Source organism: Ochlerotatus camptorhynchus, unplaced genomic scaffold (genome assembly GCF_037179485.1).
Source record: "Ochlerotatus camptorhynchus isolate MF236.1 unplaced genomic scaffold, CSIRO-AGI_Acam_v1.1 ptg000493l, whole genome shotgun sequence".
In the NCBI taxonomy this organism is placed as follows: domain Eukaryota; kingdom Metazoa; phylum Arthropoda; class Insecta; order Diptera; family Culicidae; genus Ochlerotatus; species Ochlerotatus camptorhynchus.
The window spans coordinates 1,491,046-1,506,281 of NW_027040978.1; the positions used below are offsets into that span (position 1 = coordinate 1,491,046).

The 15,236-nt window shown below is 44.9% G+C and overlaps 1 protein-coding gene across 4 annotated transcripts in view; it reads left to right on the forward strand.

Annotated features, from left to right (window-relative positions):
• The window catches only part of ctrip (E3 ubiquitin-protein ligase ctrip), a 74,520-nt gene that overhangs the window by 53,160 nt on the left and 6,124 nt on the right, over positions 1-15,236 (forward strand). For all 4 annotated transcript variants that reach the window (XM_065235515.1, XM_065235517.1, XM_065235514.1 and 1 more), the window contains exon 2: positions 9,982-15,201. In XM_065235515.1, the coding sequence (XP_065091587.1) occupies positions 10,290-15,201 (4,912 nt within the window). In that variant the 5' untranslated portion in view covers positions 9,982-10,289. The remainder of the gene's footprint in view (positions 1-9,981; positions 15,202-15,236) is intronic.

Sequence of the window (15,236 nt, forward strand, 5' to 3'; positions counted from 1 at the left end):
ATATTCGTACAGTAGGTCGTTGAATTGGGATATTAACCAATTTTTCGGTTTAATACTTCGTATGGTAACCTTTACTCATTGCTACTGCCTTTAGGCGTTTTGGAATGCTGTCTACAAGTTTCTGGGTGTATTCAGTGGGAATTTTTGTCCATTCTTCGAGCAAATGTTTCTTCAGATCGTTTTTGTTTGAAATATGGTGGCTTCTAACTTTTTTATCAAGATATTCCCAAAGATTTTCAATGGGGTTGATATCCGGAGATTGTGGTGGAGTATCAATAACTTTTGAGCAATTGTAAAGCAGCCATGAACGTACTTTATGTGCTTTGTGTTTTGGATCGTTATCTTGGTAAAACTTAAACTCTTCATTTAATCCCATTTTGCTGGCGCTTTGCTTCAAATTTTCTTTTAGAATGTTTAAATATACATTCTGATCCATTATGCCTTCGATGAAAACCAAGTTGCCTACACCTTTAGCAGACATACAACCCCAAAGCATTACCCCTCCTCCACCGTGTTTAACCGTCGGTTTCAGATTTTTTACATTCAGTTCATCGTTTGGCTTTCTCCAGACAAAACGACGACCATCTGAGCCGAAGATGTTGTATTTGGACTCATCAACAAAGATGACATTTGTCCAGTAGGTCGATGGAGTGTTTTCATGCTGTTTAGCGAAATCAAATCGAAGCTTTTTATTTTTCTTGCTAATGAATGGTTTTTTTCTCGGTACACGGGCGTTGAAGTTGTTCCTTCTCAACACAGAACGAACCGTTTCCGGGCAGACCTTCACTACATTTCGCTGATTCAGTTCTTTCGTGATGTCAACAGCTGTTGTTTTTGGATTTTCTCTTATTTGTCTCATTACAAATCGTTCATCTGCCGCTGTCAACTTTTTCCTATTTAAGTTTCTAGGAGAATCGGCAATCCTTTTCTCTTCTACAAACCGTTTAATGATGTACTGAACTGTTGATCTGGGTCTTTTCACCATGGTCGCAATTTCACTGAGTGATTTCCCCTCTTTATGGTGAGCGACGATAAGCTTTCGCTCCACAACTGACGTATGTTGACCCTTCCTCGCCATCGAAAAGATTTGGATCTGCAGCCTTTACTTAACAGATGCTGTTGAGTGAAAAAAAAAACCACACTTAGTAAGGAAAACAACTGTACGAATTCGGGATTGACCTGTTTCTCCGTGTTTAAAATATGACTCAACGCGTAGGAAACCAAAACATGATTTTTCGAATGAAACAACTACTGCGCAATGATAGATGGTAGTCACACTACTACATCCACACCATACCTTTAATATTAGATCTTAGATGTAGATGTGAGAGCATAATGATCAAACCCATTAAGGGTGTACGAATTCGGAATTGAGTCACTGTAATTTCAGTAAAGTTGTGAGTTCTTAAAAAATACTGTTAAATTCAGGGCAGTCTAGAGAACTTTTAAGAAATTAAATAATCGTTTAGGCAGTTTTAATACCACCAGGAAAGTCTAGACTATTGAAAAAGTTTTAAATTCGTGCCAATAATTTACGGGAAGTTTCATGAACTTCCAAACAATCTCGAGAACTTCTGAGAAAATCACAGAACTATATTAATTATGTGTTAATAAAAAGTTCCAGAAGTTTAGAAAAACATTGAAACCTTCACAGAAGGACAGTGATCTTCAGAAACATTTCGAGAACTCGAGGAAGTTTAAGAATTTAATGAGAAGTATTGTGAGCATCAGGCTAGTTTCTGAAACAAAAAATAACTGCAAATTTGGGAACTTTCAAGTAGTTCTGAAGACCTCAGAATAGTCCATTCTGATTTCCATTGAAATATACCTCAACATTTCGATGAAGCTTCGAATTCAATTTTCTTTTAGTTTTCCTCGGAAATATCTTGAAATTCACCACAATAAGGAACCCTTTGGAAAGATTATCCGAATATTCATGAGTTCATTTCAGATTTCTTTTTGAATCTCACTCCTTCCCTTGGAATTCTACTCACATTGAAAGTCTCCTAAGAGAATTCTTTGGCATTTCTTCTCACAAATTCTTTAGATTTCTTCTCATAATTTGTTTGGCAAAGTCTCCCGATTTTATTTTTCGAATTCCTTTGAAGATGTTCTGGAGTTATGCTCAGATTTAATTGTAATCCTATTTTCATAAAAATATTCAAGGACTTATGCTCCGGATTCGTTTTCTCCCACAAACTTTATGAAATTATCCTCAAAATGCTCTTGGAATGTTCCTCTGAAGTTCACAGGTGTGTGCTTCTCAGAAATTACTTTAATTCCTTCCGGGTTTCTTGAAATTCTACTCAAAACTATCAGGCTTCACCAGAAATCTTAAATTCCTCAGAATTACCTTGAAAGAAGATTACATTTGATGTTTTTTTCTGAAAGATTGTTTTCCCAGAACTTCCTCGATCATCGCGTTTACGGCTTTATGCATGCTCACTTTTGACATGCTCAGGTATTTAATTTCAATATTTTATTTTTTGATTTTTTCTTAAAAATCCTTAACACATTTTTGACATAGGAGGACTACGTCTTTGTGGACTATACTGGGGTGAAAATAAAAAAAAGTTTGACGAAATAGTGTCAGGATTTGAACGCCTATAACATGTTAATTTATCAATGAAATTCAATTTTAATTACACAATTTTATTCAGATTTACTGTAACATTTGTTTGGAATAAAGATAATAGTTGTTTATCGATTTATCAATTAATTTCAATTAACTATTGAAAATCGATCAAAGTTTTTAGCCGTAATCAACCAATCACGTGCTCGTTCGCTATGACTATCGAGAGAACAGAGACACGAGACGGTAGACTCGATGCTCAATTTAAGTTTAGGGTTGATGCATATATTATGTCACGTTCTAAGGGGGGGGGGGGTCTAAGATTTTGTGACAAGCAATGCAATAGGTATAGGAAAACGTCACGATAGGGGGGGGGGGTTATTTTTTGCTCGATAATGCATGGTCCCTTATTTGCTTTACTTATTTCTATTCATTGACCTACATCAGCAAAACACAGAACAAGGTGGGGCTTATATAACCCTTATAACTTTTTTTGTTTATGTTTTCCCAGAAAAAAAAACATTATTTAACCCCACAATCTTGTCTCAAACGTCATTCTGATCAGAAATGCCGTTACCGTGCTTATTTTTTTTTTTTTTTTTGAAAAATTCAGACGGCATTTTGAAATTTTTACAAGATTCAAAATGGTCGATTTTTATCAAAAATGTGACACATGACAGCTATGCAAATCAGAGTAGGTCGAGTTTTTCCCATTCGTCATTTGGCGTGGAACTCTGTGCTCTATGGTAAAAGTTTAACGAGATTTCATTCAATGACCGTGACTGTAACTTTTCCATAAAGTACATGACAAATGTCAACACTGGTCGTTAATGAAATGAAACTGTCTGTCGATGTTTACATTTTGGTTATCCTATTCTAATCCTAATGTTCCCTTCCGTTTCCGTTAGACTAGTCAGCGTTATTATTAACATTACGTGCATTGCTTCCTAAGCAGATGATTTGAATGCCTTTTTACGTCGTATTACATAGCAAACTGCCTTGAATGTTTAGTTTCACGTTCATCATTTGTACCTGACCTCGCTCTTCTACATAATACGCACATAACTACCTATATATATAAACATTTTGTATACCCCGTGAAATCCGCTCTGATGGCAACTGGACGATGAGAACATCGCGATCGTTTTAAACCTGTTTCCCTCATTGCGTTATTTGTTGTTAGGGCTTTTGCCGTTTTAGCTGTTTCTCCCTTATGTATTAGGGGTGCTGTGTGTAGGTATCGGCATGCTTTTCCGATCGTTCGTTGCTCCTTGCTTCACCCACCGACATTCTACTACTGTCTGTCTCAACTCAAACTTGCGATCGTCTTCCGAATCGAAGCAACGAAAATAATCGCAAAAGAACCATTGCAGGCAGCCTACTTTGATCCCATCATTATGTACATCAAACATAAAACAAGTCAACATTAGGTGGCCTCGACTGCGACGTCGTGCCTACTTAGGTGATTCTGCTTCTTCTGCCTGCCAATAAGTAACATCTGGTTTCCTCCTTCTTCCAATCCGCTAGACATGATCCTCTTTTATTTTTTTGCCATGTTGTTTTTCTAACCCACTAGCTGATTAACAATAACAACACCATCAACTTAAACATCGTCGTCACTTGGCTCAATCGGGTTGGTGTGTTGGTTCTTCGTTTCCTTCCACCCATTCCACATCCCCTTTAATTTGCTAACTGACTATACCCGCCGCCATGCGTGCGCCGTCGTCTGCCTCGGTGCCTGTTAAGTGGACCCTACACGATTGCTTCTATTGACAGTACTCGTATTGTCAATACATTCAATATTGACTATTATTCTGCATTCACATTATCAATATGTCAATAATTCCCCTTCGTGTCAATATATTGATACGTGTGGGGTTCGCTTTAGCTTTGCTGCTGATGATGACGACTTGGAAATTGAACCCCGTCTTTTGTCGTCGTCGTCTTCGTCGGTCGGGCGATCAGCTGTTTGGGCGTCGATTGTGTGCGTTTCGTTTGCGATGTTCAGGTAGATGTGTGCGTGTGAACATGCGCCTGATCAAACATCCACCCGCGTGCTCCGTCGCCACAATACCAGTAGGCGCCTCCGTCTTCTGGGTTGATGATTGCAGTGTGTGTGTGTGTGTAATGCTGTACTGGGTACGGAGTTCAGCATACTGTACTACTACAGTGTTGTGTGATGATGGGAAAAATAATGAAAACATGGAAATTCGAACCGTGTTGCTATGGTATTAGACGGGTTTTCCTTCCAAATAGGTTTCAGATGTATAAGGGCAAGAGCAGAGCAGATTGGTACGTAGGTTGATTAGTGTAGGGTCTCTAGATGTAGACCGAGAGAGGAACTAGGTCATTTTCGATCTGATGGTCTAGATGTGAGTGGCTTTGATTTATTTTTAATTTTCAAACCAGTGACATCGGAGTTTCCTTTTCAATCTCACTCCTTCCCTTGGAATTCTACTCACATTGAAAGTCTCCTAAGAATTCATTGGAATTTCTCCTCACAAATTACTTATAATTTGTTTGGCAAACTCTCCTGAATTCTTTTTCCGAATTCCTTTGAAGATGTCCTGGAGTTATTTTCAGATTTAATTGTAATCCTCCTTTATTATTTTCAAAAAAAATTCCAAAGACTTATGCTCCGGATTCGTTTTCTCCAAAAAAATTATGAAATTATGCTCAGAATGCCCTTGGAATTTTCCTCTGTAGCTCCTCAGAAATTCCTAAGAGTTTTCATTAAAATTTACTTTTAGGTCACTTTTAGTCACTATTTTTACAACTATAAGTCACTATTTGGTCATTTATTTCATCAAAATGGTCACTAAAATCACTATTTTTAACAGCAGTGATTGCTACCAGCCCTGTTAAAACCTATGTTTTATAATTCTTTATTAAGGAGATTTAGTATAGGCTAGGCTAGTTCATTTCCGGGTCCCTTGATATCCGAAATCCGCTTATCCTATGTGAAGTGGTGCGCGTTGAAGTCTCCGCCAACGAAAACTATACGGTAGCACTCGATCCTGTCATATATTTGCCTTAAGCTCGCTTTGAGGTCTGTATTTTTTACATTAGGAGCAATGTAAATAGATACTACTACTAGGTCTAAAGATACTATTTGTCTAGCTAAGCACTGTATTTTATCGAAAGTGGGGACTGATATTTCTCTTGATTTATATTTGTTGTTGATAATGATGGCTACAAACTTATTATTTTGTAAACTTTGTATGTTACATTGGAATATTCTAAGTACGTTGATCATTACGTTACTACTCACGGTTTTACATTATCCGTTTCATGTATGAAGTCCGGCCAACCCATAAGCTTTCCAGTTTGGGAGCTGCTGGGCATGTTACTCTTGTTGATTGTTTCATTAGTTGATTCTGCTACGTCCATTCCGGTTGCACCGAGTTGTTGAGTTATGTTCTGTTAACGAAGTTGTTCGAATTTCTGAGCCCAGCTATCGAAGTCCGTCACACGATACTTTTTTAATAGAGCTACGCCATTCTTCTCTCCTTCCTGATCCGTCTTCTTCTTCTTGTCGGCAAATACTTGAACTTTATCCGCGATGTTGACATCCTCCTGTTGTAGTGTTCGTTTGTTCCTCTCCTTTCGATACTGATGTGGATTCTTAGTTTTGAAGTTGCCTGCAACCATATCAGCGAAACTGTCTGCTGGTGTCGGGAATTCTTCCACGTTTTCGAGTATTTCGTATCGATTTTGGGTCAACACTGGATTCAGTTCCCGTGCCTCCATGTCAGATTCGTCTAGGACATGATGGTTTTGATATTTCTTTGCCTTGATCATTCTGGTCATTCACTGTCCGTTGTTCTGTGTGCTTTCGTGCAGTACATACACTTCTTTGGGTTTGGACAGTCTCCACTGTCCATTCCTTCATGTTGAAGTGCACACACCGTGCATCGCTTTTTTGATCGGCATGAGTCTGTCTTGTGTCCGTATCGGAGACAGTTGTGACAGATAACCGGTTTGTTAATGAACGCCATCACCTTGTTATGGCAGAAGTAAAGCTTGACCTCCTCTGGCAGCTTACTTGTTCTGAAAGTAACACTGATCCTGTTGCTAGCAGTCTATACATTGTCGGCGACAATCCAAGATTGGAACTAGGCATTGCATGTTTTTCTTAATTCGGTCATATCGGTAGGCACTAGAGGTGGGCAAAATAGCTCATCTGGCTGAGCGGATCAGACCCGTCCAGCTGATTCAAGGGAGTCGATTCTTTTGAACAGCTCATCAGCTCACCTTTAAATTATAGAAATATTTACACAAATTTCACACGCGATGGATCGACATCGTGTTACACGATGTTACGCCTTTTTCTAGCCATGTAATCCAGTCTACATACAGATTGTTGTTAATGATGTTAATTCTTCAGCAGATTCGCTGTCACTATTCTTGGCTTCAGCTCCAGATCACCAGCTCAGATCTGGAGATGGGCTCCCAAGCTGGTCTTTAGACCCGATTCATTCAAGTCAGCTGATGACCCGTGGGTCATTTTTAGGAACCGCAGCTCATCAGTTCACTGATATCATAAGTCAAATGGTGTATTCAAATATGAGCGTGCATTTGCGGAGCGGAGCAGAATTTGAATGAGAGAGACAACTAGTACTTCTATCCCTCTCGTACATTCGCAAAATCTCGCCCAGCACGTGAAATATCGCTCAGGACGGAGGCCGGGTAAAGCAGGTGCATAAAAACGCCTATCAAAGGTTGTTGGGTTCTGCCCTGACCGGCGATTTGCGACCTCTGTGCACCTGAACTCCGATTCTTACCTCCACGCGGTGCACGGTGGGGTTGCTGGCGGTGATATTTGCCGTCAGTAATGCGAACAAGAACGGGGGATCATCGTTGTCACTAATGCACTATTGTCAATAAATCGGTAGTACCCGTGATGACGATGACAGAGCAAAGAGGTTATAGCCAACTCTAAGTAGCCTGTGATTATCGCTACCTGGGGATGCTAATCGGCTGGGTGCTGGTTACGACTTGGCCGTCCTGAATGAACTTTTTCCACCTCTTCAAGGTGGTTCGTTTAAAAGGACGTTAATAAATGGAAGCACAGCTCAGGACGGAATCTACCTTGATTCTCCAGCACAATTGCTCTCACTATGCTCGGCTTCAGCTCAGATCTAGAGATGGACTCCCGAGGTGTTCTATAGATCCAACTCACTAAAGTCAGCTGATGACCCGCGGGTCATTTTTAGGAACCGCAGCTCATCAGCTCACTGATATCATAAGTCTAATGGTGTATTCAGATCAGAGCGTGCATCAGCGAAGCGCCTTTGTGCTAATAGCGCAACATCATCAGCCAAATCGAAGTCGTTGAGGTGCTCCATAGTGATAGGGTGCCAAAGCAGTCGACGGTTCGGTACACGGTCAATTGCACCTACCATGATTTACAATAACGGAGATGGTATACACCTGCGACTACCCGTATAAGGTCGGACAAGGCTCCGCAGGACTCTACATGGGAAAGCCTCGTACTGCACTTCGATTTTATCCGGGACTCCTTTGCGTCTCAGGGCGTTGCACAGATTTTCGTGACTGAGTCGATCGAAAGCTTTTTCGTAGTCAATGAATACCAAATAGAGGGACTCTTGCAATTCGTTGACCTGCTCCAGGATGCTGCGGAGCGTGACAATATGATCCACATCAAGGTCTTCCGGCACGGAATCCTGCCTGCTGACACCGGAGAGTCGCGTCGATCTTCTTCTGTATCCGATTCAGGATAACTTTGCACAGAAATTTGAGAACAACATGATGCCTCGCCAGTTGTCGCGTACAGTCTAATCCGCCTTCTTAGGGACCTTCACTAAGACGCCTTGCATCCAGTTGGCCCAGATATTACAGAATAGTTGATGCAACATTTGTGCGGATAGCATTGGGTCAGCTTTGAGCATCTCTGTTGATATGTGATAGCCTTTTAGGATTTCATACTTCGGATAGCTCCTTCAATCTCGTGCAGTGATGGGGCCTCGGAGTTGACGCGAGTGATGTGCCGTACCTTTGGCGGATCATGCCGAGATGTTGATGGTTGGTTGGACGTCGAAACTTGAACAAGTGCTCAAACCAACGTTTCAGCTGGTCAATGGGGTCGCTAGGTAACTGTACAGCCGATTAGTAACTGTCCACTGACATCGTCATCCTTGGTCCACCCATGCGTCGTGAGATATCGTAGAGGAGGCGGTTGGCCTTATTCGCCTTGGATCCACTCTTCGCTGAGTGCACAGTTCACTCAGATTGTTATCACTAGTTTCGATCAACGCATTCTTGATGACCGTCCACTGTTCTTCTAGTCGGCGTGTGTTAAATCTCTGTGCGAGCCTCTCCTCCCTCCGCTGGATCCGTGCAATGCGTAGGTGGATCTAGCCGATTAGAAGGGTATAGTCAGACGCGATGTTCATTCCGGAAGGCTCCGTCTCCATTTTCGATTAATGGGGATGTCGATTTTCGGTATATTCACGTATGTCCCACGTGATTTTGTGCACTGGTCGAGCTCCCGATCGTCGTTATTGCCACATAATTCTGCAAACTGCACGCCGTTTTCGCTCATTTCTTCGAAATCATGGCGTCCCACGACACGCTCATAGTCCGTGTTGTCGGAGCCGATCTTCGCATTCAAGTCGCCAGTGTAGATCTTGATGTCACCCTTTGGGACTTTATCCACGACGGCATTCAGTTGACTGTAGAAATTATCCTTGTCCTGTAGTTCGGTAGTCCGGTTGGTTTCTGTAACACCTTGTAAAATTCGGTAGGTGGTCGACCCGAAGGTCTCCTATCCCCGTGATGGGGCTGCCATCTTAGGTGTAGGAACTATTGAAAACTTAATTTTTGCTCAGTTGCTGAAATCTACCTTGCCGGTTATCATTTTTACCAGGACTGCACGATGGCATTAGCAACGATATAGGTCCAAGCGGATTCATACAGTATATGTTTTAGATTCTCAAAATAATCCTGGACTTCAGATCAAATGATCTACTGCATCAACCTCGTTTCGGACTGTCATTAGCAAATTCATTTTCATGTCTATTAGATGTTCTAGATTCTCCTAATCGTGCTGGAGTTTCGATCAAATAATGACCTAACCAATTCACCACGTTTGAGACTATGTTCGTAGTGGCGAAACATGTTTAAGCACTTTCATAAAGTTTATGCGCATCATATACAATCCATTGTAATGTATATTAGAAGTTCGACATTCTTCAAATATCACTGATTTATTAAAAAAAAATACTCACAATTCTGTGTACAACATACCTGCTGCACATAAAATTTACTATTACCACTTTAGTTAACCTCATTGAAATATTAACTCTTGCCGCCCCCCCTGTAGATAAAGACCATGCGAGTAACATCGGTTTTAATTTTTCCCTTTTTTTCTCTGTTTGTGCTTTCAGATTCGAGAATCTAATAATAGCAACGGAGTGAAGGAGAATCGTCGCGTTCCAATCGTATGCTGGCACTAGCCGCTGCATCATCGTTTGACCTGAGATCGTAAAGCAGTGTCAGGTTCATTAGTGTAGAATATTCACTGTAGTGTGTTGTGCAGTGCATGAATCTTTTTGTGTGAGACTTGAAAAATCAAAAAAAAAAATACGCAAATATTAGTGTTGTGTCCAGGAGCAGCAGCCGCCCATCAGCGTCGCCGAATCTCGACCACGGGTATGCTATTTAATGGACACAAGGGGACGTCGAAGTGTCGTCTATGGCCGAATCCGTTGGTAAGCAAGTGCTCTCTGCAGTGACGGAGGGGCATCATCATCAGCAGCAGCAACAACAACAATATCATCGGTATCAACACCACCATCAAACAACAACAACAACAACAACAGCAGCAGCAGAAAATAGCAGTGGCAGTCGGAGATCAAAAAGTAGATCTTCTCAGAAAACCCATCAGCGTTCCGAAACGTCGAAAACGGATTACAACAGCAGACAAAGCAGCAGTGGTCGAAAACGCAAGCACGAGGAAGACAGGAAGCAGCAACAGAATTCGACTCCCTCGCCGATAGCTTTCCGAACACGTTCACGAACCGTTTCGAAGGAAATTCCTCTTGCTCCAATTGCCAGTAGTAGCAGTAGCAGTAAGATCCAGCAGGCGTCATCACCTTCGGTGGAAGCCCAGTGCAGTAAGCGTCACGGCGCCATACGGAAGCACGCTGGTAACATACATGATAGCACAAAGTCCACTAGCAATAGTCATAGTGCCACCTCCGCCGCCGTTGGATCAGCGTTAGCAGTATCACCAACTACTTCGACACTTTCTTGCTCATCGTCTCTATCGTCGTTGTCATCGCTTCCATTTGAGGGAGGAGCAAAGCAAAAATTAACTAAACAATCACACCACGAACAACATTTGCCGGACTTTTACGGCCACAGTTCCACCAGCAGCACTTGCAGTAGTAGTCGTGGAGGTAGTGTCAGTTCCATCGCTTCGTCGTCACGATCAATCGAGAAGGAGAAACGCAGGAAAGGAGGGGACCCGAAGCTGTCGAAAAAGGTCTTCGATCGAGTGTTCCAGGAGGAAAAGCAGCAACAGGAACGCAAGCGTAGTAGATCTGGTTCTAAGCTAGACCGGTCAGCAGTAGCAGCAGCAGCAGCAGCAGTACAGGTACAAACAAGTACGGTGGAAGAGGGACGGAATTTGCGTTCCCATCACCACCATCCAGAGCCATCAGCAGGGTTAGCAACAGTAGTAGCATCGTCGAGCGTCGTAGTACCGAAAAAGCGACAGAAAGTGGGGGACCAACACCCGGGCGGTACGGGCAGCAGCCATAAAGCCCCGAACCTGGGGGCACGTCTAGCTCGTAGCAGCGGAGGTAGGGAGCCCCAACATCATCACCAACAGCAGCCGCAGCAGTATCATTCCGGTAGTGTTCACATCGGTAGTGCAAGTAGTAGTAGCAGTCACAATCACAGCACCCAGGGGCACCTACCTAGCGGCCTGCTAAGACGTAGTTCTCGTGGCAAAAGTTCTTATCAATCCGCAACAACGGGTTCTTGTGTTAGTTCGAACACCGCCAATCCCAGTCAAGTGCAGCAGCAACAGCCATCATCATCACAATCTTCTCGCTCGGGCAGTCATCGTGGTGGTGGTTCCGGTAGTGGTTCGGCCAATCCATATTCGGCTGGCAGCTCCTCCGGTGCTACTGCCAAAGGCTCATCCTCCAAAGGTGCCTCGTCCTATTCGTCGTCATCGGTGGTGACGGCGGCAAACAATAACAATTCCACTTCGCTCGGATCACTAGCGGCAGGTTACGATCCAACGGCAGCAGCGCCTGGACCATCCAACTCAGCAATGGCCAATGATGGCTCTCGGAACAATAACAACGACCATTCGCATCACCATCAACCGAGCGGATCCAGCTCGTCGCACCCATTCATCAAACTGCACAAAACGACCAGTCTTGGATCGGCTTCGGTCGGAACATCCGCTCCCATCGATGTGAACATGATGAACGTGACCGGTGCCGGTGCTTCCGGTGGTGCTGCTTCGAATTCCGCCAGCTTGGGTGCTGCCGCTGCCGTTCCGCATCCCGATTCGGAAAGCGACGACAGCGAAGTTGGCAGGCTTCAGGCTCTCCTGGAAGCCCGGGGTCTCCCTCCGCACTTGTTCGGTGCTCTGGGACCCAGGATGCACCACCTACTGCATCGTACCATGGGAGCAAACAGCAGTTCCAAAGCGCAACAGCTTCTCCAAGGGCTGCAATGTCAGGACGAAAGTCAACAGCTGCAAGCTGCAATCGAAATGTGCCAAATGTTGGTCATGGGTAACGAGGACACCCTAGCGGGATTCCCAATCAAACAGGTCGTACCAGCACTGATCACCCTTCTCCGAATGGAGCACAACTTTGACATCATGAACAATGCTTGCCGTGCATTGGCGTACATGCTAGAAGCTCTCCCACGATCATCCGGGACCGTCGTCGACGCAATTCCGGCATTCCTTGAAAAACTTCAGGTCATCCAGTGCATGGACGTGGCAGAACAAAGTCTCACGGCATTGGAAATCCTTTCCCGTCGGCACAACAAAAGTATTCTACAGGCCAATGGAGTGTCGGCCTGTCTCACTTATCTGGACTTCTTCTCCATCAACGCCCAGCGGGCGGCTCTAGCCATCACAGCCAATTGCTGTCTGAATCTACATGCCGATGAATTTCACTTCGTTAAAGAGTCTCTGCCCTTACTGGCTCGACTTCTAGCTCAGCAAGATAAAAAGAGCGTCGAAAGCATATGCACTGCATTCTATCGCTTGGTGGATAGCTTCCAGCATGATCCGACTATCCTTCAGGAGATAGCAAGCATGGAACTGCTGAAAAACTGCCAACAACTGCTGGTAGTCACCCCTTCGGTTCTCAACTCCGGAACATTCACCAATGTTGTCCGAATGCTGAGTGTCATGTGCGCAAACTGCCCGGATCTGGCTATCACCCTGCTGAAAAACGACATAGCCTCTACGCTTCTCTATTTGCTCACCGGATCGGCGGATCCCGTAACGTCGGATGTAGAACTGGTTCCCAGATCTCCCTCGGAACTGTACGAAATCACGTGTCTGATAGGAGAGCTGATGCCTCGTCTACCGACGGACGGTATCTTCGGAGTGGACTCCTTGCTCGAGCGAACCCAAGCCAACGTTCAGGATGCTGTCCAGTGGCAATGGAAAGACGATCGTGGCGTTTGGAGACCATACTCTTCCATCGATTCCCGTATGATCGAAGCGGCCCACCTGAATTCGGATGACGAAATCAGCCTGAGTACGCTGGGGCGGACCTACACGATTGATTTCCACTCGATGCAACAGATCAACGAGGACACCGGGACGACCCGGGCCGCTCAAAGGAAGATCAATCATGCTCTGCTGGCTCAGCAACAGGGAGCTGTAGTGATCAATACAGGTGCAATAGCAGCCGCTGCTGGGATCTCGGGTGAAACTGGCGAAGCTAATTCTGGCACTTCCGGAGGCACTGGATGTGTCAATCTGGCCACTAGGCCACCGAATGCTACTCGAGATGCACGGATAGCTTGTCTCAAGGAGGAACGAGGATTGGCTGCCGAGTTTATCAAGAACCTCTTTTCGGTTCTGTATGAGGTGTACAGCTCGTCGGCTGGCCCCTCGGTACGTTACAAATGTCTACGCGCGTTGCTGAGGATGGTGTACTTTGCCAATAGCGATCTCCTGCGAGAAGTGCTGAAGAATCAACTGGTTTCGTCACACATTGCCGGAATGATGGCTTCAAACGATCTCAGAATCGTAGTCGGTGCTCTGCAGATGGCTGAAATCCTGATGCAAAAATTGCCGGAAGTCTTCGGGATGCACTTCCGCCGAGAAGGTGTCGTGCATCAGATCACTCAGTTGACGGATCCAACCATACCGATCTGTGCTGCCCCGTCGCCCAAATCTGGAGCTCAAAGTGCCCCCTCGTCGGCTACCATTCACCCGAACAATACATTCGATTTTGACAGTGCCATTGCCTCAAGTTCAAAGTCCGGCTCCCAGGCGATTGCCATCGTTGGCGGTGCCGGTCCACACGTCAAGAACCTCAACTCTGCTATGATGATGGCCAGTAAGATCAGCATGTCGATGCCATCGACCAGTTCGACTCTGCTGCATTCACCGACATCGGCCGCCAATCTACCCGGAACATCGAGCAGCTTCACGGCGATCAATTTGAACACCTCGGCCAAGGGTCTTCACCACAATCACCACCATCATCAGCAGATGTCCACCAGTACACTCCATCTGGAATCGCTGGCCACTAATATGCAACCGAGTATCCCCGGAGCAATCGCTACGCCAAACAATGGAAACATTCTGCTGAATGCAATCTACAGCTCGGCCATCCCAATCAACCAGCAAGCCTCTCATCATCACCAAGCGGAGGCGGGTTCCAGCAAGCAAACACATCTCTATCAGAGTCATCATTTTCCGGATACCTTCGCGTACAATGCCGAACAGGGCATCCTGACGTCTCCTCTGTCCGTAACATCCGGTGCCGGAGCTACCTTGGTGGCCACAACAGTGGCTGCTTCCCATCACGACACTCGATCTCACAGTCCCGGCCAGCTGAAGGTTTCCGATATCCTCAAGCGTAAAGTTCCACCAAAGCGAAAATCCCAGAGCAGTTCCAAGTCCAAGTCTCGTCATGACGATGCCGGTGCTTCCGGAAGCGGTTCCCACTCGGTAGCCAGTGGATCCACTGTGGCTGGAACGTCTAGTTCGTCCACCACTTCGTCCGTCATGCAGGAATTGATCAATAAGGCAACCACTCTGGGATCTTCTTCCGGACGGAATACCCCATCGTCCAGTTCCCGATCACGATTCTCTGGTGCCTCGTCAAAGACGACGTCCTTCCTAGCTTCGTTGAATCCGGCCCGCTGGGGACGTCAATCTTCGTCCTCATCGTCACATCATTCGACTGCATCGTTCGGCAAGGACGGCGCCAATGCGCTGGCAAAGAGCCAATCTAACTCCAACCTGATTGCTGCGGGTAACCGTGAGAAAGCTCGTCAATGGATCCGGGAACAGGCCATCACCTTTGTGAATCGTTACTCAACGAATGGGGTGGGAGCAACGAGCGGTTCGCTGCATCCAGCTTGCTCGATCCTTTCCCGGTTAACTGGTAAGTTTGTTTGTCGTCTTTTCAGTAAATTGTAG